The 22,179-nt window shown below is 38.3% G+C and overlaps 2 protein-coding genes across 6 annotated transcripts in view; one reads left to right on the top strand and one right to left on the bottom strand.

The window, feature by feature from the left end:
- The window catches only part of atp8a1 (ATPase phospholipid transporting 8A1), a 120,527-nt gene extending 114,907 nt beyond the window's left edge, over positions 1-5,620 (bottom strand). For all 5 annotated transcript variants that reach the window (XM_060884631.1, XM_060884632.1, XM_060884633.1 and 2 more), the window contains exon 1: positions 5,298-5,620. In XM_060884631.1, coding sequence (XP_060740614.1) covers positions 5,298-5,346 — 49 coding nt within the window. In that variant the 5' untranslated portion in view covers positions 5,347-5,620. The remainder of the gene's footprint in view (positions 1-5,297) is intronic.
- A 9,002-nt stretch (positions 5,621-14,622) lies between these two features.
- Positions 14,623-22,179, top strand: grxcr1a (glutaredoxin and cysteine rich domain containing 1 a). Its single transcript, XM_060885833.1, has 4 exons — positions 14,623-15,030; positions 17,742-17,981; positions 20,003-20,068; positions 22,000-22,179. The coding sequence occupies exons 1-4, from the start codon at positions 14,623-14,625 to the stop codon at positions 22,177-22,179; spliced, it is 894 nt and encodes a 297-aa protein (XP_060741816.1).

The raw sequence follows: 22,179 nt of genomic DNA, 5'->3' as shown, positions 1-22,179 counted from the left end.
AGTGTTTCAGACAGCTGAATTATGCCAGCTGTGTTTCATGGTGTTTCTCATACACAATGCCCACCACTCAGAGCAACCAGCAGCTCAGTAATTCAACACCTTTTTAAAAGGTCACGCAAGCCCACCAGAGGCCTGGGTTAGAAGCACGGGGACCGACTGACACAGTCGAGAGGTCTGTGAACATGTCGATACAGCAGTATGAAAGAGGTATGAGGCATGAGGTCCCCACTGAGCCACGAGCTGACCTGCCATTCAATTAGAGCAGGAGCTTCAAAACAGCTGCAGGGCTTCAGTTATCGATCCCTAAGAGAGCATGAACATGAATGCCGAAAACAAAACACAGAAATACAGCTACAACTACATTTTAACACATGAACAAAACAAATAACCGGGAATAAGAAGTGTTTTAGTGATGGGAAAGAAATTAGTTAATGACAGCAGCAAGGAGGATTGCTTATTATTTACAGTTTTATGTTTACATTGCTGACTTTGCCAAGGTACACGCGCCCGCGGACGCACCCACAGACGTGTATATACTGTAGCAATTCAGTGTATTTAGACGCTTAGTACAAACTCCTACTTCATGCTACTCTGCTTTTTGTTATGTGCCCTGCAGATAGAAAAAGGCTTTCCAATTGCTCTGTAACAGGTTCATTGGTCTCTCGCTCAGACCACACCTTTACTCCACATCCCTTTTTCTTTTCAAGTAACGTTGTTTTCATAGTAAATCTATTATACAAACAACTGGAGAATACTGCACTCCTGAGTGACTGCTTAAGTAAACAGCTTTTGGAGTAAACAAAGATTAAACTTTCACACCTGAACTATAGAGTTCCACTTTATCCTTTTCTTTACAGTGTTTTATACCATTCAGGTTATTCACCATTCACCTAAATGTGTGACACACAAACACGTGCTGTGACAAAGTCAGACACAGCGACAAAGTCAGACACACCGACAGAGACAGTCAGACACGCACGCACAGACTGCTCAGGCTGGATCCGACGGACCGCTCAGGCTGGATCGGACGGACCGCTCAGGCTGGATCCGACGGACCGCTCAGGCTGGATCGGACGGACCGCTCAGGCTGGATCCTAATTCACGTCAGCGAGACAAAGACTGTTGCTACATTACTCTCTCTGCTCGGGTCGGAGACACAAAACATATTCATACTCCAACCTAGAGAATACATCATTTACATGAGTTTACATGAATTTCCATAACATTACCAGTCCTGTGCTGCTGATCCTGACAATTTTAAGGAGCAAGGTTAGGCTCACACTCGCTAATCTTCCATCTCGTTAATACAAATGTCATGAAGAAACCTGCTGCCTTCTCTTTTTTCCCAACCTTTTCTTCTCTTCCTCTTCTTTGCAGCAGGTTTCTTACTAGATGACCATGTTATGGAAGCATTTGGTACAATTTCCTTATAGAGCGTGTGTGGGTCTGTTTATAAGCTGGCTATTGAGTCATATATTAAATAATTCGGTTGCAGCAGGCATCACGTCCGACACCACCCTGAGGATGTAATGTGGTGCGGCGTTTGTGCTGCAATCACATCAGCACGATGCAGCTCCATCAGCATCGTAGGCCAGCACACACAGACCTGTTGGGCTGCACACACACAGCCCTCAGCTTATTCACTACATTTCCCCTCCACCTACAGTGGGCATCTCTGAAAAAAAATGATTTAAAACAGCTTTATTTCACACATAACCTAATAAAAGTAAGGCTATCTACCTTATGGATCTCTAGTACAAAGGATCAGACCCTCCACACAAACACACACACACCATGTAACTATACCAAGTTATTCTCACAAGCTACAAGCAAATCTGACTGCTAGAGCAGCACTGAGAACAGGACCGACTGTAATTCAGATTTATATCAGCACACTCGTTCTAACATGTTCACACATTCAAAGTAACCTGCATGCAAACATGCCACATAGTCTCAAATCTCACTGCAGATTGTTTTCAAAGTATCAGTAAAAACATAACAGTGAAGATTTCTGTACGCAGGTGTTTATTTCACGTTTCACATAAGGAGTCACCACTATCAGTAGGCTTTCCACCTTCCAGAACACATGAGGTTTTGTTGTTGTTGGTTTGAGTTAATTGAATTGAATCTTGGCCCTAAGCATGAAACAGTGAGCCACCAGTTAGGGTGAAGACTAAAGCGTGCCTCCTTTCCTGACCACAACTCAACAACTCACGATCTCTAGACAATAAGATGGACGCAATTCTGTTGCACTGCTCAGCAGCCTGAAACTGAAGAGGTTTTTCAAGAGAGTAGAGAGAGAGAAAAAAAGAGAGATGTGATTAAAAGAACAAGTGTTTACTGCTTCTGTAATGTAACAAATGATAACTGGAAGTAACTAGAGTTGATCACGAATATGATCTTCATAAGTGAAGTGCTGTTGGAGGAAAGTAAGCTACTGATGATATATAATTCCTATAACAGCACACTCATATAGAGTTGGATTCCTTACATACAAAATGTCGATATGTTGAGAACATCTTGCGAGTGTAATTATGAACAACATTCCATTATGACCAGGAAAACATACCTGAACCATCTATGGGACATAGTTCATGCTGAGCAGGTATTAACTAAGGAGTATTTGTTCCATAGGGCAAAGGAGATAGAGATACGAAGCATGACTGCAGCTCAGAGTTGTGAAATTAAAAAATTATTTATTAAAATTAAAATTATTTGATATTATTTTGTGAAAACTTTTGGGCAGCTCATATAAAAAAATGCAAACAATCTTTCTCCCCAGCCTTCTTTTTGTCTTCGCCCTCATTGTGGGCACCTCCTTGGATCCCCATCTCTGATCTTTACCTCCATACACACACCACCCAACTCCTTTCGCTCACACGCACACAGATAAGGCTGTTTTGGCAAGCTCCCTGGGTTCAGCCTGCTGATATTCTGCCTTATTTTCTCCAGAGAAAAGGGACATTACATTACATTCTTCAGTGCACATTAGGGCCAATCAACCACACACTGTATTAAGTAATATGGGAATGAAGAGGGCATTGTAAATCCTTCTGGTAAATTCTGTATTGTGGAGTAACAGCATGACATGCTGTGTAATGGATTTGAGATACGTTAAATTTACAGAATAAAAAAAAAAAAAAGCAAGCTTTACATTTAGCAGAGCACGACTAAGGCCTAAGTTTAACTTTGATATTAGAAAGAGAAAATGTCAGGAGCATGCGTGTGTGTGTTTGTGTGTGTGCGTGCGTGCGTGTACTGAGCTGAGCTGGATTACGTGGATAGCTTACCAGAGTCCTGTCCTCTTAGCACAGCCAGCCTGATGCACTGCAGTGATTAAACGTCACAGCAGGCAAACACCTCGGTACGTTACCCCATGAACAGCACAAGCTGCATGGATATCGAATCTAAAAATCATCTCTCTTCTCTCTCATCCCTCTTTCTCTGTCTCCGGACAGTGGAGGTCACAAGACCCACAAGGTTTATTGATTGCAGCGTACTTAGAAATGCTTGCACAGATAAATAGGATACTTTTCCAACAAGGTGGGGAGGGAGTGAGAGAGAGTCGGCTCCATAACCCCAAGTGGAAAATGGAGAGCTTGGTCTTTGAGTTGGTATACCAGAAAACTGGGATAATGGAACAAGTTGCTGAATTATTGATGGATTTAATCGCATGAAAACAGCTGCAGTCGACATTCTCCCAATTCGCTGAATTATTTACAAGTCCCTTGAACACAGACTTATTCGTTTGCAATCAAGCATCATTTGATTGTATTGTATACACTTATCAAACTCTAATCATTTCCCACCAAGCTGAAATGCTGAAAAATATTCTTCTTCAGTCAGATACATTAGTAACACCCACTCAGCATACAGACTACTGCAGAAATGAAGTCAAAAACAAAACTGAATGTTGATGTTGTGGTTAGAGATCGGGCTCGTCCACAACCTTCCTCATCGCCCGAGCCGAACATTTTCAGTTCCACATCGACCTTCTACAGTACATATATTTTTGATCACCTCAGGCATGACCGCTTTAAGCATGGTTTTAAACTGAAGAGAGAAAGTAAAAAAGAGAAGTCCTGACCATTCAAAACAGCAGAGATGCAAACTGGTCCTCAACCTGTAGATCTGTCTATTTAAGGGGCAACATTTACATTTGGCAAGTCTTCTGCTCAAATGCTTCAGATAAACAGTATTACATTATCTGCTGCACCTCTAATGTACATTAAATACTACATTTACAGCATTTAGCAGACACTCTTATCCAGAGTGACTTACATTGTTTATTTCAGTTCATACACCTGAGCAATTGAGGGTTAAGGGCCTTGATCAGGGGCCCTGCAGTGGCAACTTGGTGGACCTGGGATTGGAACCAATGACCTTCCGATCAGTAGTCGAACACCTTAACCACTGAGCTACCACATCCCACTATAGAAACTAAATACTAACACAATACAAACTAGAATTAGGCCTTCTCGATGTTTTTACAGCAAAAAATATATACGTTCATAGGACTATGAAGAAGAACCACATCATGAACATGTGACAGTGTTTAACTAATGTTTTAATGTAGACTCAAAATGTACAATAAGTATTGTTTTGTTCGTTTGTACTATAGCTTTCTTCCAAAACTTCCAACGATGTTCAGCTTTCAAATGAAACTGGGACCATTGAATAAAAGGGTTGGAGAACAGGACTTGGACCATTTCGCTCGACAGAGCAACCAATCAAAATGACGTTCAGCAGCAAAACACTTTCTACTTGATAATTCAGTGTAAACTTCCAACCTGGTGTTCTGTCAGTTATATGTGCATTAGATATGATCAGTCTTTCAGTTTTAAACCCAAGACGGTTTAGTGTGATCAAGATCCTTCCTCCTTCTTCAAGAAGATCCACTCCTAGGACCAGTGGATCCATAATGTGTCTATAAAACTGATCCAAACATAAACAAACCTTCCTGCTCTGAAGCCCTTGCATCTTTCAGCAGCTCTGCCATCCTCGCTATAGTCAGTATCAGCAGCATATTAAGTACATGAGCTGAAGAGACATGCATCTCAGTTCATAAGGGACACGAGAGAAGACAAAATGTCCAAATGGACCAGATATTGTCCGAAGCCCAAGTGCAGTGACCTGTCCTGTCAGGAAGCCTGAAGTTCCTCAGATCAGCTGAAGTGTTTTTTTTGTTTACACCTCGCTACAGTTTAATAACAAACCTTCAGCACATAGACGGTGACATTCTCACTTGTCACACGCCAATGTAACCGTTTTAAACAGAATCTCCTTCAGTCTCTTACCTTCAGCTCTTGAGCGCATATCTGACACGGTTCTCTGCACCGGCGACATCTCAGCTGAACCTCACGCCGAACGAGGCGAAGCACCTGTCGGTCACACGCACTTCACGCTGCTCCTGCTCTCTCCAGTCAAGGAATGTCTTCGCGGTCAACAGATTAGCGTATCCTCTCTCACCCTCCGGTGTACAGGAAGCATTTATTTCTGACTGACATTCATGGTTCCGCTAAACCGACAAACGTTAGTCCGAGTCACGGCTGCGTGCGGACACCGACGAGCTGAAGAAGCGCGCGCGCGCTCCAACGTACAAGGGTGGATAAGAGAATAGTGAGAAACCAGCGCCGCTTCACATGCTAGACTGTACCATTCCGAACACATGGGGGAGGTCTATCTAATGGCGTGCGTCGATTAGGTTCCATAACTACGACATTCGAGAGGAAGAATTGTGTTAAATGCTAAAATTAGAATTCGTACCCCAAAATAAATGTGAACTATCGATGAATTAAAGGATGTAATTTTTTACAAAGTGGTCGTACAAGGTTGTCCCCCGTGTTAGCGACGTGTAGGACGCTCTGGTGGAGATTCCCAGCTGCAGTTACTCATTGTTTCGAGAGGGGGATTGCAGAGGGACAATGAGCTGCTCTCTACTTCTTCAGCTCATTGCTTGGGGCGATCACGACTATGGCCTTTTTTTTTTTCTTCATCCATTTTTATTCATAATGACTATTTGCTTGAATATTATAGAGAACCTGCACCTTAAGATTATAAATTACATTGAGTGACCACATTATTAGGTACACATACAGTGTTTGTGCATTCATTGGCCGTTTGATCAGTTAAACCCATGCACATGGTAGGTATACAAGCCCTTACTTTAGTATCTGTGTACCAATTGTCAGGCCTGTACATTTACAGCATTTAGCAGACTCCCTTATCCAGAGCAACTTATATTTTATCTCATTTTTATACAACTGAGCGTTAAGGGTCTTACACAGGGGTCCAGCAGTGGCAGTTTGGTGGACATAGGAATCGAACTCACAACCTTCCGATTGGTAGCGCTACACCTTAACCACTAGGCTACCACATCCCTACAGCCTGTATCACATTCATCATTAAAAAGAAACCACAATAGGGACTGTATATAACTTCTGTACAATTATACATACAATGTACATATTACATATTGTATTGTTTTTGTACTCCTCATTTTCTACACATATTGTGCCTTACATACTGTACATCTGCACTATTTTATTTATGTGTATATAGATATACACTAGTGTACATTCTGCCTACTATATCAAGTTCATGTATATATGTTCATGTATATATGTACATACTTTTTTTTAATGTCATAAACTTATAACCTTCTGCTTGTACTTTTCAACAATGACCACACATCTCTGCACTGCTATAGCCTTTATATTTATTCACTTGTCTATTTGCACTTGTCTATTTGCACAAATGTTTCTCTTTGCACTTCTAGTAGATGCCAAACTGCATTTCATTGCTGTGTACCTGTACTATCCAATGACAATAAAGTCCTATCTATCTATCTATCTATCTATCTATCTATCTATCTATCTATCTATCTATCTATCTACAGGCCAGTTAATATTTTAACGGCAATACATACAGCGCACCACGTCAGTGGCTGATGTGGTACTGTAGTTGCATAAGTAGTGTGTGTGGTGCTGATATGAACAACCTTAGCAAGAAATGTAAACCCCTCCAGAAATGTAAAACAGTCCTGTGGTCAGAAACTGCTACTGATGAAGGCTTTAAGGACAATTAACACAAATTGACGATGAAAAAAATGTGGTCTAATTAAGTCGCCAATAAATGACCACAGTGGTTAAAACATCCCCGGGATACTGCCTAATAAGCTTGAATGAATGCAACACACAATATCAGTATCAGTAGTAAATAGTCATGCTGTGATGAGAAAAAGGACCTCTTCACAAGTAAGACAATCAAGCTACACACAGAAAGAGCTAACTAATTCTTTTGTCAACTGTTTCAGGAGAACATAAAGCAACATGGTTCAATGTGACCCAAGACATTTAAACATATTTGAAAATCTTAAAGCGAAATGAGACCAATTTTATTTAAATGTTATGCTTCTCTAATGCACTACAACAAAATAACTGATTATTGTGTTTTCTTCATGGCACATTCAATAAATTGTTGTAATCTCGTACAGCCTAATGGTGGGGTATCATTTCCACTGATGTTTCCTCTCCTCAACATCGCACGTCTGCGCAGACACTTTGGGCCTATAGCTCCTGGTGTTGCTTAGCAACAGTGACAAGAAGCCTGCCTCTGATTGTGTGCGCTGGCTTCATCTATGGGTTTATATCAGTCTAAATAATGGCTCGTGCTCCCAATCCACACATACAAACACACTGCTAACACACACATACACAGGCAAATATTAGAACTCACATTTCCAATATTACAAAGTAAGTACAAGTGCAAAACAGACTGGCGCATCCTTATTTTTCCTGGATGGTTGAGGTGCTACACTGACAAGCATTTGATTAGGTCAGAGAATGTCTGAACTGTTAACTGCCATCCATCATGGCATGTTTCTAGAAATAAACCACCCAGAATATCCATGATGGAGACATAAAGATTGCGATTGATATCTGCCAGGTTTGCAAGATGTATAGTCACTGATACATTGATTTTCAGAGGGCTGTGCAGAGAAGAATGACACAGGCAGACAGGACGTCCTCCTACCACAAGTATAATTAACAGTGCTGTCTTAACAAGATGTAAATTAGCTCCACACCGTTTTCTAACATCTAACATCACATGTATTTATAGAGCTTCACAGCATTGCCTAAAGCAACTGTGTTCATTCTGCCATGTAAATGAAATTCTGCTCATTTTACAGACTACTAATCCAATATAGCAATGTTCCTGCTCTTACATTCTAAACAACATCATTATTATTTTGCTATTTCTGTAAATAAGCATCAGCCACTATAGTACCAAACTCTCACAATCACTATCAGTGAAGCTCTATGTGCTGTATGAACATCCTCATATATGGGTCAGGATCCAAGCAATCACCAATGCAAATGTCATAATGCGATATCTATCAGCAGCATAGCAATGAAACTATTAGGTTCGAGCAATGCATTATATAACAAGCTCACATCAATGAAATGATATGGGAAACTAAATAAACTCACACAGGTAGGCAGCAGTATTTTTGTTCTTTTTGTATTTTAATGTGTTTTGGTCTAATTCTTTACTGTGCATCCTAAAAACACCAAACATTCTAAACAGAAAAGCCGTAACCAATTCATACAAAACTGTATGAAACTGTACTCCTTCTGAGTACTTTGTATGGCCTTTTAAATGTGTGCTTCATATAACGAAGAGATTGATAGAGTAAATAATCTCAATCCTGTTGATGACCGCCCATGATTTCATTTATATGAAATCCAGCACGATGTTTAATTTACATTTATGTTTACAGCAACTGTGACACAAGTTCACAGATTAAGAATCCCATCAGTCTATATGAATCCACAGTCTGGGCTTGAAAGAAATCAGCCTCAGCCTCACATCTTAACACCGTTATAATCCTGACCAGAATAACTAAAGATATGTAAATAAATCAGAAATATTGGGTTATATTGCTTACCTGATCATACATACCTGATATTCACATGCGATTAATCCTGAAATAACTATTAGAAATAATTCAAAACTACTCAATGGAAGAGATCATTGTTATCAAAGACCTTAAATGCAACTTTAGTGCAAATTAAAAGAAATTTATTTTAAACTAGTTTCTATTTTATAAATGTAGAAACTTTTCGGAACCAAATACCTCTGTATCTATTTTGTATTGTTTTCATATTTTTCATCATGTAGTTAGAAACATCAGAAACTAATCAGAATCAGAATTAAAATATGAAATGTATCTCATTATCAGAATATCAGCTATTTATATATTTAGTTTTAAAATAAATTGAAACAAATAATATACAATAAAAAAAAAAACATTTGTAGGCATTTTTTTGCTTGTGCCTTACCATCAGGGGTGTGGTAGCCTAGTGTCTAAGGTGTTGGGTTATGAGCTCAAATCCCAGGTCCACCAAGCTGGGCCCCCGAGCAATGATTTTAACCCTCAATTGCTTAGATGTATGATGTGATAAAATGTAAGTTGCTCTGGACAATGGCGTCTGCCCAATAATTGTAATGTAGATAAGTGAGTTGAATTTCTAAAATTTATGTAATAAATATTATTCAGAAAATGTATAGAAATTGATGTTACCTTATTATTAACAGTCTATTGTAACATATATACATGTTAACAGTCTATTGTAACATATTAACAGTCAATTGTTCAGTATCCAAAATCATAATGAATGCAAAACAATATGTACAAAACAATCTGGCTCGGTTGACATGTCACACTTGGTGATCACAGTAAATAGAGCTAATCTAGTCCAACAAAGGAAAAAGGTGCAATCAGAGTCTGTCACTCATTCAGCAGTCTAAAAACACCACCTGCCCCGGCAGAGGGGCAAATTTTCCATACAACACAATCAGCAGCACCCATTTCTTAGAAATATCTTGGCCAGCAGCAGCTGAGTATTCACCAGGATGATAAAGCCTGAGGATTAGAGGACATTCAGCTTAGAGGTTATTGATCAGTGAGTCTAATTAAAACACAGACACCATCAGACCTATTTATCTCATAAGACGTGTGATGGACTTTAAGGTATTAAACTATTTACAGTGCCATGGTGGTTGGAGTTTATTTAAAAAAAGTCACTTTATTATTATGTTTATTGTTCATTGCTATATATCTTTAATATATCTGTGTTAGATTAAATTCATAGAAATATACATTAATGCAGATTTTAAATAGATGAGCAAATAAAGATCTGTACTGTTTATCAGAGAGCTGCTATTTCGAGTCCCAACCATCACTGATTGTGTGCAAAGCCTCAGACTCAGTCTCACACCATATCAGTCTAATCTAGAACTGGCTTGATTTTGTACTGAATACTAAATGTTGCACAGTCTCTCTCTCTCTCTCTCTCTCTCTCTCTCTCTCTCTCTCTCTCTCTATCTCTCTCTCTCTCATGCACACACACACACACACACACACACACACACACACACACACACACACACACACACACACACACACACTTGCTGAGTTGCCAATTGGCCTACAGCATATGGCTTTGGACTGGGAGGGGAAACCCGGAGTACCCTCAAGAAACCCCAGACAAGAACATGCAAATACTGCAAACAAATAATGACAGTATTGTTATTTTTTGTGATGGCTATGAGTTTAATGTAATAGATTAAATGAGATACTAATTTTTATTAGGTGCCAGGAGTGAAGTAACTGAACACCTACAAAACTGACAAAATATTACAAAAATATCTTCACAATACACTTTGCTGTATGACATAGAACAACCTGGACAGATCAATCACACATGAAAACCTGAATTTTCACTTTTCTATTTATTTCTTTCCCGCATGTGGCTCATATGGCTAGCACATTCCAGTATCCTTCTTACCTGTCATACAGGAATTGGGTTTCACAGAGCAGGTAGATCAGAGCCTGCCCCCTGCTGGTGCTGTCCATGAAGAGGCCTTTCATCCATCCAAGCTCATTTATATTTCTACTTATTAATTCACTCATTCTTGTGTAGCAAATATTTGTCATGACATAAGCACAGGCTTGGGAATTATCTTTGCTTAGCTGCATCAGATTAAATATATGATGCATACATTAACTGTTGTTTATTTTACTAATTAAACATGATTTACTTTTCTTTAGTAATTCTTGTTTAGTTGCAGGATTTAAATGAAAAAAAAATTCTGCCTACGTTGCTTTTACTGAAGGAGATATACAGCTGGAAGGCATTAGTTTTTGTTTCAGTAATTGTGTGCTGATTAACTTGGCTCATGTATTATATTATATTTGTTTGACTTTTCATGTTATTGCTTTCTGTTGCTTCAGGTCTGTGCTCATTACACCATGTTATGCATTTGTGTATACTAATGTGTTGATGTCCAAAAGTCCAAATGGAAGCCCTGCTGTGAATTTCTTGAACTTTGTCAATCTCAAATGTGTCGGAAATCTTACAAGAGTCTGTGCAAATTTCTGGCTATTTTTGCAACTATAATTTTAGGCCATTTAACAGCTATTATTTTATTCCCCCAAACCAGTAGGTGGCTCCATTTTATATACAGTAATAATGAAACCTGATTTGAGGAAGGGAACAAAAACAACCACCAACAGACTGAAAGTGAATACTCCTAGAACTTATATAAGTAGAATAAATAGAAACAAACACACACAGGAAGGAGAGGCATGGGGTTTGATCACACTCAGAGGGATGAATAGGCCTGGTATGAAAATTATTGCAACAAGAACAATTATAGCAACTAAGAACAAATAGGGAGCAAACATATGACAAGAATCCTGGGAGTAACATTGACAGTTGCACTTAATCTGTAGTAATTATTGTAGGTGTGGTAAAAAGTAGGCGAAGTACACAATGTTTTTTTTGTAATTTTCAATGTACACAAAGTCCTTCGTCAGTTGAAGCTGCAGGAGGTGTAACAATGATTCACAACTAAAGATTTTATTTGTCACATTTTTCACACAAATAATGGGTCTAAAAGTGTGTGTGCGATTGTGCCCTGCAATAGACTGGCATGAAGTTCAGGGTCTAGCCCTACTTTGTAACCCCCGAGTCTCCTAGGATAGGCTCTCAGTTCTTAGGGACTCAGTAGGACAATTGGTGTAGAGACTTGATGGATGGATGGATTTTGTTACAGAGTTATATACAGTATATAACGTGCAGTAAAAATGAAAACCTGTTTGTAATCTCAAAAAAATCAAAGTAAATCAAGTCCTAATAGTCAAACTTCTATCACAGCTGACGTGTTTATAGACGCAGTCGACTTAATCTAACTCACAAGTGTGGCTTTGTTTTTAACTCTGAATTATGCGCTTCAAACTGCGTCATTGTCCTATTTAATGTGGTGTTTCTGTCATTTGGTTCACCATTGTTGTGCTCAGTGAAGTTGATTAGCATGTTGCCTAAACAGGGATAATGTATTTAACATCACTTACTGACATCACTGTCTAAATGTCCTTTATATCAAGAAGCACAGAAATTCCGAGTCCAGTGCTAGCAGAAGTGACCCTGACAATAAAGGGAAGAGAAACGAGACCTGCCTATACTCTAACAGGGACATGAGAGTCATTGCAGTATAAATGAGAGATTCGGGTACGTGATTAACATTAGAGCAGACAGATGGAATGGTCTGGCCATGTAAGGGCTCATACTGTAGTTGTCCGCTGACTAAATCTGTTTTAATGATATGCAGTTAGCATTTTTTTTAAATAGTAGAACTTCAAAATGGAACAAAGTGGCAGTCTTTATTTCAGGGACTAGATAGAGTACAACACTAACTGCTGTGTTAAATTGAAATGAGCCAAAGCCTGCTGTTTTGAACACATAACATTTCATGCAGAGCAGCAAGGTTTTGCAGCAAGTAGCGTTTCTGCCTGACAGCACCAGGGTCCATGGTTCGAACTTGAGCTCAGGTTACTGTCTGTGTGAGGTTTTGCATATTCTCCCCATGACTGTGTGGGTTTCCTGTGGGTTCTCCAATTTCCTCTTACCTTACAAAAAAAGTGGCTTGATGTTACCACTAGGTGTTACAGAGCTTACCACAGAGCTTACCACTAGGCGTTACAGAGTGTCTGAACACAGTGTTCTGTGATGGACAGCTCCTCCATCCACTGTCCTTGAGATTGGATTTGGATCCAGTGTGATCCAGACCAGAATAAAAATGTGTAATGTAGAATAATACAAATGCAGCCTCTTTCTTCAGAAAAGCCATACTATTAAAATGCAAGCTGCCTAGTTAATGCTATTTTCGACTACCTGGTAATGTCAGAGTTGATAAAAACCTACTCCTACTTCAGGAGTGTGCGATGGTTAACGATGGTTACTGAGTTCAGCAAGTAAGTTATGCTATTTATAGTAGTATTGGATTTAGATCAATCAACCTACAGACATATTATCTGGGGTAATCTATAGCATTAACTGTTTTTTGTTATGAAAAGGTAAATATACATTGTTTATCACATTTGATAACAAAAGATGAACATATATTAAAAAAAATTACAGTTATGAATTCTGAGTACCCACAACTCAGTTAAACCCAATACTGCATTAAAAACTGAATAATATTATGCTAAAAGCTGAATGTTTCTAATCTGATGGACGTGCAAATATTGAGGCTGGAGGTTGGTTGTTCATATTGTTTGTTTTATCTTCTGTTTTCAGACATAAGCTAAAAAAAAATTAGAACCAATCTGCAGACAGAAATACTTTTCAAAGAAGAAATATTCCTCCAATGACATGCGCCATTGAAATGACTTTGTTTCATTTCCACCTCATATATCATTTGTCCAGACAGCCACCTGTGATCACCACCTGCGATCTAACCAAGGTGTTAGTATTAAGTAGCCTGCTAGGGGTCTGCTGTCTGCTGAGTGGAGTTCGTCAGCCAGCAGTTGCACAAGAAGGCTCATGGAGGTAAACAGCAGCCAATAAGAGAACAGTTCAGTTTCTCCATATGGCATTCATTTGTTGTTGTGCAGCAGGTGTGTAGGTGTAGACCTAGTTTAATTTCAGTAAGTGGCACCTGTCAATAAATGATGCTACAGATAAAAAAAGAACATGAAAATATAAAACCTTTCCTTTCTGATCTACTTCACGAGGATCATGTAGCTTAATGCATACTGTATATAAAAAGAAATTCATCAAATTCAAATCAATGCAGCCCTCAAAACATGCATCTATAGCCTTGACCTGAAGGAATTATAAATCATGCTAATAGTCTCTTATTTTAAATTCATAATCTGTCATAATCCAAAAAAATTTGCATGTAAAATGGAAAAAAATGGAGATGATCATTTCAATTGCCTCTAAACTGCCCATGTAGGTTTTTTTTTCTATCACACTAATAGGAAAGAAAAAAAATTCAGAGTGTGATGAAAATTTAAAGAGCACGATCGGTTTTGTCATGGCTTGCTTTCTCAGTAACCATGGTACACGTGCATGCATTATTAACTAGCTCAGTAACACTGGCAATGAGGCTGCTGTAGTCTGCCTCAGAGCTAAGCTTTTTCCTGGGGATTTTGTATCATTAAACTCTGCTGGGAAATATGGAGAAATAAATAATAACCCCACTACCCTTCTCAAGAAAAGTGGATTAACTCAACATTTTGTGGAAGATGTAAGCTGTTTTGGAAACGCAATGGAGGGAACTTTGTTATCGGTGGAGGGCGAAAAGCCCCAGAAGCGAGTAAGGTTCAGGGTGGCTTCAGGGAGCAGCGGCCGGGTTCTGAAGGAGATGTTTAAAGATGATGGGCCATCAGATTCTCTGGACTCGGACTGCACTAGTAGCTCAGAAGTGGAGCGGGCCAGCACACCATCCACAAGCGGAGATCCCAATGGTCACATTGCAGTATACTTAGGCTCTGAGTTGGACGACAGTGAGAGCGAGCCAGATGACTTGCTTCTGTATGCTGGAGCCAAGGACAAGGACAGGGTGTTCAGCACCAAACGGGTCAACATCCTGAGCAAGAATGGGACAGTGCGGGGAGTCAAGCACAAAGTCAGTGCCGGGCAAATAGTGTTCGACAACCTGACCAAAGTCACTCAGGTAAATACAGAGGAGATTTCATAAAGATCCACACTGAACCACCTGAGTATTTTATTTCACTAGGTCTTCATGCTTATGTGTTCCTAATACAAACAGAATTTGAATGAAATTTGTCCTAATAATTTGTTTAGTAATGTGTTTTAACTCATTAGAGCAATTTTTTAAAAGAATCATCCATCCCAGGTGTCCTTAGGAGTGTCAGAGTCTCCTTCCTGACCAGCGATAGGTTACAAGTCCTCTCTACCTCTCGTATGCTTTAGCTGGACAAACGAGATGTCTCAGAGGACAAGGTCACTGTACAATGAAAGATTAATGAGAGATTTCTTTAAGTGTTTCAGCGAAGTTAATCAGCTTAATGTATTTTACCGACTTCCACTTTCTGCTCAAAGAGCTCTCAAAGGGTGTCATGTGATATCCAGTTCAGTTTCACTTGTTTTCTGGGTTACTGAGTTTAACTCGTTTAACTTGTAGATGTATGATATAGTATAGGAAAAATTTATATAATCATTTTCTGTGATGAAGTAAAAAAAAAATCTTTGTTTGTATATTGTAATCGTAGTCACACAAAGTCCAAGACTAAAGTTTCCTGAAAATGTTTTTTAAATGATTTATCTGTGTAGTAACTGGTTACTTGGGATAGTTGGTTTATAACATTAAAGTAAATTCATGGTAACAAGTTTGAACCAAACAGTTTTCTTCTCCCTATCCTCCTGTAGGTCTTGTAGGTTGTAATGCAAGTCACTGTTTTGTTGTTGTTTTATTTTGAAAGAAAGAAAGATTGTAAATCATGGTGGTATCATATTTTTATAGTTATTCTTTTTCATAAAGGTCCCAGAAAAGCTGGTAAGAAGCATACAGAAACAGATTTCAGCCTTCTGTTAGTCACAGAGATCACACTGTACTTGAACTGTGATGTGATTAACCAGTGATGAAGCCTGATTAAGTCTGGCATGGTTTAGTTTATCCTCTAAACGTCCCCTGGAGATCAACTGTCATACATTTGTTCAGATCACACACTCCATTAGCCCTTTCTGTTTGTTCTACACTTGCACTGTTGATGCTGTGCTGGTGTAGTGCAGTTAATTCTATTGCAAATATTCCAATTTAACATGACCCCATTCTCCAGATAAAGATTTAGTCATTTTTGCGTTTTTTTTCTCGTGGTGGTGTCGCAGGTCACAATGTCGTTTCTCAATGTCCTCAACAGTTTGATCCAGAACTTGCTTACTGACTGGTTGGATTTCTGTTCATATTTCATCCAGAATCTCTGTGCCTCTGACCAGGATACTGAGCATGAGCAAATGAATAAATAAATGAACAAATCAATTTTTTTAATTAATCCATCAAAGCTACAAAAAAAAATTAACTTACTGAGTAAAATATCATTAATATGATTGAATTTATCAAATATTTCTTATTAGGAGACTATTATAAATGAGATAAAAGATTATTCTGCTTGTTTTGATCTATCCATTTTATCCACCTACCCACATAACATACATACATACATACATACATACATACATACATACATACATACATACATTCAACCAGATCTATCAGTCTTTTTCCTTGAACAGTCACATTTTGGCATATGCATTTTTTTTAGTATTTCACACATTACAGAGTGTGAAGTGTGAAGCTCTGATTCACACTTTAACACATGACTTGATGTGCTAGAAGTACAAATGTGATCACAGCCACAGTAGCTTACAAAATCTCACAAATGCTTGAAACATCAAAATTACAGAAGTTTTTGCAAGTATGAGGAATTGGGAATTATATGTTTATATGTATTTTGACTGTGATGTGTTTTTTCATCAGCGATCAGTGATTCAATTTAACTCACTGATTCATTCATTTCCAGTAATTTTTCACAGGGCATCATCAATTAACTTCAGTTTAAATGTTCAGTTCTAATGTTAAAAGTAGAGCTTTTTTAACATTAGAAGCCTTTGTAACTTATTAACACTATACAAAAATACAGTGTTTGTATAACACTGAATCTATGAAAACACACATTTAACCATTTGCTTGAATCAAACTAATTTCAGGTAACAACATGTTTACATCTGAAAGGTGTCTTTAATGATTTGCTGCATTTTGTTCGTTTTGAACATTTTGACCAAAAATTCCAATATAACTGAGGTAACATCGTGGCACATTCCAATAGACCTCACCAGTCTATATCACAACTTGTTTTTCTTTTTTCTTTGAGCTTCAGAAACATGTGACTGTATAGATTGAATATATTTCAGGTAACAGGGTTTGGTGTCTGGTTTACATTACTAATGTATTCCTATATTGGTAAAGCGTATTTCTACAATTAAATAGATTCACACTCTAATACAAGCATTTTGAATTTACGATTATTGTCATTTATTGCATTTCAAGGTGGTTGGCTGTGACATAGAATATTAAATATTGTTTTCTAAGTGCTATAGATTCTGTAGGATTTTATTGATATTGAAGTTATTTACCTGAAACCTGTGTATTTGAGAAGATGGGCTCTTAAAACATTTTTTGTCTTTACCTCACATGCATAATTATAACTGCAATATCATAGCACCCAACTCACGGAATCACCCAGACCAGCTTTCCAGATCAATCTCTCACATACATATCATACATTTTAGAAATGAACTCAAAGATAAGCTTATTTTGTTTAAAGTTGTGTCTGTTGGTGTCTGTTTTTTCTCTCTGCAATGTAGCCTGAGTTGACTCTAGAATTTGGCCGGATCGTGATCTACACCACCAGCTTCCGTGTGGTCAGGACGACGTTTGAACGTTGCGAGCTGGTGCACAAGATATTCCAGAACCACAGGGTGAAGTTCATGGAGAAGAACATTGCTCTGGACAGTGAGTATGGCAAGGAGCTGGAGGCACGCTGCAGACGGGTGGGAGAGTCCCCTTCCCTCCCTGTAGTCTTCATCGATGGACACTACCTGGGGGTCAGTGTTCTCTCTACAAACTGTGAGACTTCTGCTTTTATTCTGGTTTATTCTAACTAATGTTTCTGAACACACAATTCCTGAGCATTATTGTTTTAATAATGTTATTTTAATAACTCTAAAGTAATAATAGGTGAAATTTAAGAAATGAATTAACTTACTAATGAACGTTTAGAGAATTAAGAAATATTATGAATGACTAGAGCTAATAATTAGAATAATAATCTAGACCTCTTCTTAGGCTCTTGTAACGCACAACTAATTTATGTTTTACAGTTGAAATCAGACCGTATTTTTCTTCTTCTTATAAGCGTCAGGAAATTCATATGATGCAGTTTCCTGTTAAATATGTGACTGTGGTAGAGAGTGTTATGTGTTTCAGGTACCAGGGTTTGGTGTTTGTTGTGGGACTACATTAAGTGTAGATTTTTCATTACTGACTCTGAGGATGTAAAGGATGTTTCTACCATTAAACAGATTAACACGTGAATGCACATTAATGCATTTTTAAATAAGATAATCAGTTTTCAGGCAGGGGGGCACGGTGGCTTAGTGGTTAGCACGTTCGCCTCACACCTCCAGGGTCGGGGTTCGATTCCCGCCTCCACCTTGTGTGTGTGGAGTTTGCATGTTCTCCCCATGCCTCGGGGGTTTCCTCCGGGTACTCCGGTTTCCTCCCCCAGTCCAAAGACATGCATGGTAAGTTGATTGGCATCTCTGGAAAATTGTCCCTAGTGTGTGATTGTGCGAGTGAATGAGAGTGTGTGTGTGTGTGTGTGCCCTGCGATGGGTTGGCACTCCGTCCAGGGTGTATCCTGCCTTGATGCCCGATGACGCCTGAGATGGCCCGTGACCCGTGGTAGTTCAGATAAGCGGTAGAAAATGAGTGAGTGAGAGAGTTTTCAGGCAAACGTTTTTGAGCACATAATATTTAAGCATTATAGTTTCAATGAATTCATTGTAGTTGACTCTAAAGTGAATGTGGATGAATATAAGTGAATCAAGGACTGTTTATTATTGAGGTTTAGTGAACTGACAAATGTTAGAAGTAACTAGAACATTATAACATATATAATAACATTAATAAATCTCTAAGCTTTTGCAACACACTTCATATTTATTTATGTACAGATTAATGTTTTAGAGTTTTATACTGGTTATAAGTATTTTATCTCATGACAGCTTTGAAAGCTTTTTAACTCTCCAAATGTATTCGTACTTAATAACACATTCATTTAGAGTAGCATTAGGAATCACTCCGCAATAGCTAACAATACTGTACATTCCTGCAGACAAACTACATAATCAAAGCCCTACCACATCTCAGGCATATTTCTAAAAGAAAATACATGCAACACCTTATTAAACACACACTCCAAACTGATAGAAACCAGATTTGCTATCTGATATCTAATAATTAACTCAACTTACACCAGAACTACTATTATGCACCCTCCACACCACCCAACCCCCATTCCTGATAAACGTTATGTTCTTGTTACGTCTGCTTTCTTGTCTTGTTTATTGTTTTGTCTAATCGACTGTCATGTCTGTTTATCCTACAGCCACCACTCATCCATACTAACCATTAATTAAAGTACAACACATGCACAACTAAGAGTGAAGTAAAATAAATTACGTCTCAGTGGTTGATGGCAGACCAAAAATAAATAAATAATAATTTAGAGTTCCATTAGGATTTGACAGTGAACAGTTAATAAGCTCCAGATAGATTGGCTTTCTTATTTAGCTGCTAATCTGTATCATTTAGCTTCATCTGTAGCAATAATATGATTAAACTGTAATAAAACTATAGCTATTTAAAAACTGCTGGAGCTGGCGTCATAGTATAATTTTCCCTTTCATTAATATTCATAATTTTTATTAATATTACCTAAGAGTTGGTTTAAGCATATTCGGAAAAGTATAATGCCTGCTGATGCCTGCTTTGCTCTACAGCAAAATAATGTGTGTATATATACAGTATATATATTTTATTTTTATTTATTTATTTTTAACAGGGTGCAGAGAAAATACTGAGTATGAATGAATCAGGGGAACTGCAAGACCTCCTGACTAAAATTGAGGTAAGGTGCATGTGAAAGTTTTTGATCAAATGTAACAATAAGCAGAATATTAAACAATTTTGATCAGTAGTAAGCCATATTGATTATGACTGTATTAAAGACAAAATCAGCCTCCTCTGCCCATGGACATTGTGAGTGTCCTTCCCGTGCTTCACGGGTGTCCTCAAGGTAAACCAGTTTCCTCCCTCAGTCCAAAGCCTTGTATTATTGCCTCTCTAAATTGTCTGTAGTGTGTGAATGGGTAAGTGTGTGAGTAAGTATTTGTGAGTGAGTGTGCCTTGCGATGGGTTGCACCGCATCCAAGGTGTCCCCTGCCTTGTACTCCATGTTCCTCAAGACAGATTCAAGGCTCCCCACAACCCTGTGTAGGATAAATACTACAGAAAATGGATTATTAGATGAAGAACAAGGTTAAACAACTGATATATCAAGTCTTAAATCTTTACTAGCTGTTTTGAGATCCATTGACATTTTACATTGTTATCTAGTTAACCAAAAAAGACAGAAAATAAAAAAACTCAGATGTGTGAGAATCAATTGCAAAGGAATATATGGCTTCACAGAAGCCTAAATACCTTAATCGTGAATGGTTAGTAGAATATGTTCAAAACTGTTTGAACACCTTCACTTTGTATACAGCCAGTGAGATGGTGGTTCAGTGGGTAACGTTATTGTCTCACAGTTCTAAGGTCCATGATTCAGTGCTCTGTAACCCAGTACGCTCTGATTACTGTCCATGTGTGAGTTCTTTCCACTTCTCACCAATGACACTGATGACTCCTGTTTATCACTGGGTGTAAATGAGTGTGTAAATGTCTGTGTGTGTTAATGTGCGTGTTTGTGTATGGTGCTGTGTGATGGAATGGCATCCTATCTTGTGTGTAGTGTAAATTCCCTCTTATGATTCTGGAATAGTCTCTGGATTCACCATATCCATGACCAAGATAAAGAACTTACTGAAAATGAATAAATGAATGTAGAACCTTAATTAGCTTTGGGTTTCCCTTTAAGCATTTAGGAATCTTAAAGCCTCTAGGTAATTCTGTGTAAATCGTTACAAAGATGGTTGCATGGTTTCAAGTCAAAGCTATGAAGAACATTTAATTATCCAAAGAATCCATAAGGAATGGATTTTTTTCCCTAAAAAAATGTGTGGTGTGTTAATGCTGATTAACATCTATGGGTTTGAAGTGAGACAGACTACAGTGAAAGAGCAGAAATACTGCATGAGCTGACAGTGATCTTTGAAAGTAAAAAAAAATCAAGTCAGGATGTGAGACAAATTTTAAAGAGTACTGAGGTCTGAGTTATGAAATGATTAAGAACAGAACCATCGGTAAACTCTCATAAATTATGGATTGGCATCAATATATGCCATGTGAATAATGGATAATGTCAATATTGCTTCAGCAAGTGAAACAGCACTTGAGCATACACACACACACACACACACACACACACACACACACAGTATGCACCTTACTATCCTTGTGAGAGCTTTCTATTGAAATAATTATTACAGATGCCTTCACCTGAATCTAACCATAACTTTTACCCCAGCAACCAAAATTAAACCTATTAGTGCTTTTGTTTTTTTTTTTTAATATAATAAAAACTTTTTTTGTAGTTTGTAGGCTTTTGTTGTTTTTGTTCATTGGGATCTGCAAAGTCAGATATTCCTATTCTTGTGTGGAAATATAGATATAAAATACATATAAATAAATAGATTTATATAAAGATATAAATACAGAAAGATATAAGAACATGCCCACACACACGCACACACACACACATTCATCATTCATGAGTCATATAGTGCACTTTTGTGCCTAAGGCTCTCGTAGAAAAAGCCTGCACCAATTTCTCCCCATAAAAATACCCCACACTTCCACAGCTGCCTTTCGTTCTCTCAAGTGTGTTTTTTTCGACAGAGGGTACAGCATCCCCACACATGCCAGACGTGTGGTGGCTTTGCCTTCATGCCCTGCTCTATGTGCCATGGCAGCAAGATGTCTGTGTTCAGGAACTGCTTCACGGACTCCTTCAAAGCCCTCAAGTGCACTGCATGCAACGAGAACGGCCTTCAACCGTGTCCCAACTGCTCTCACTAA

This window comes from Tachysurus vachellii, chromosome 13 (genome assembly GCF_030014155.1).
Source record: "Tachysurus vachellii isolate PV-2020 chromosome 13, HZAU_Pvac_v1, whole genome shotgun sequence".
Lineage (NCBI taxonomy): Eukaryota > Metazoa > Chordata > Actinopteri > Siluriformes > Bagridae > Tachysurus > Tachysurus vachellii.
Note: the sequence above shows the minus strand (reverse complement) of the source record. Positions and strands in the feature narration are given on the sequence as shown.

What these genes read in the sequence shown, in the direction of transcription:
- grxcr1a (XM_060885833.1), top strand. Translation starts at nt 14,623, where the DNA reads ATGGAGGGAACTTTGTTATCGGTGGAGGGCGAAAAGCCCCAGAAGCGA. An exon ending in TCGATGGACACTACCTGGGG is followed by an intron (nt 17,982 to 20,002) that starts GTCAGTGTTCTC and finishes TATTTTTAACAG; the next exon opens with GGTGCAGAGAAAATACTGAG. An exon ending in ACCTCCTGACTAAAATTGAG is followed by an intron (nt 20,069 to 21,999) that starts GTAAGGTGCATG and finishes TTTTTTCGACAG; the next exon opens with AGGGTACAGCATCCCCACAC.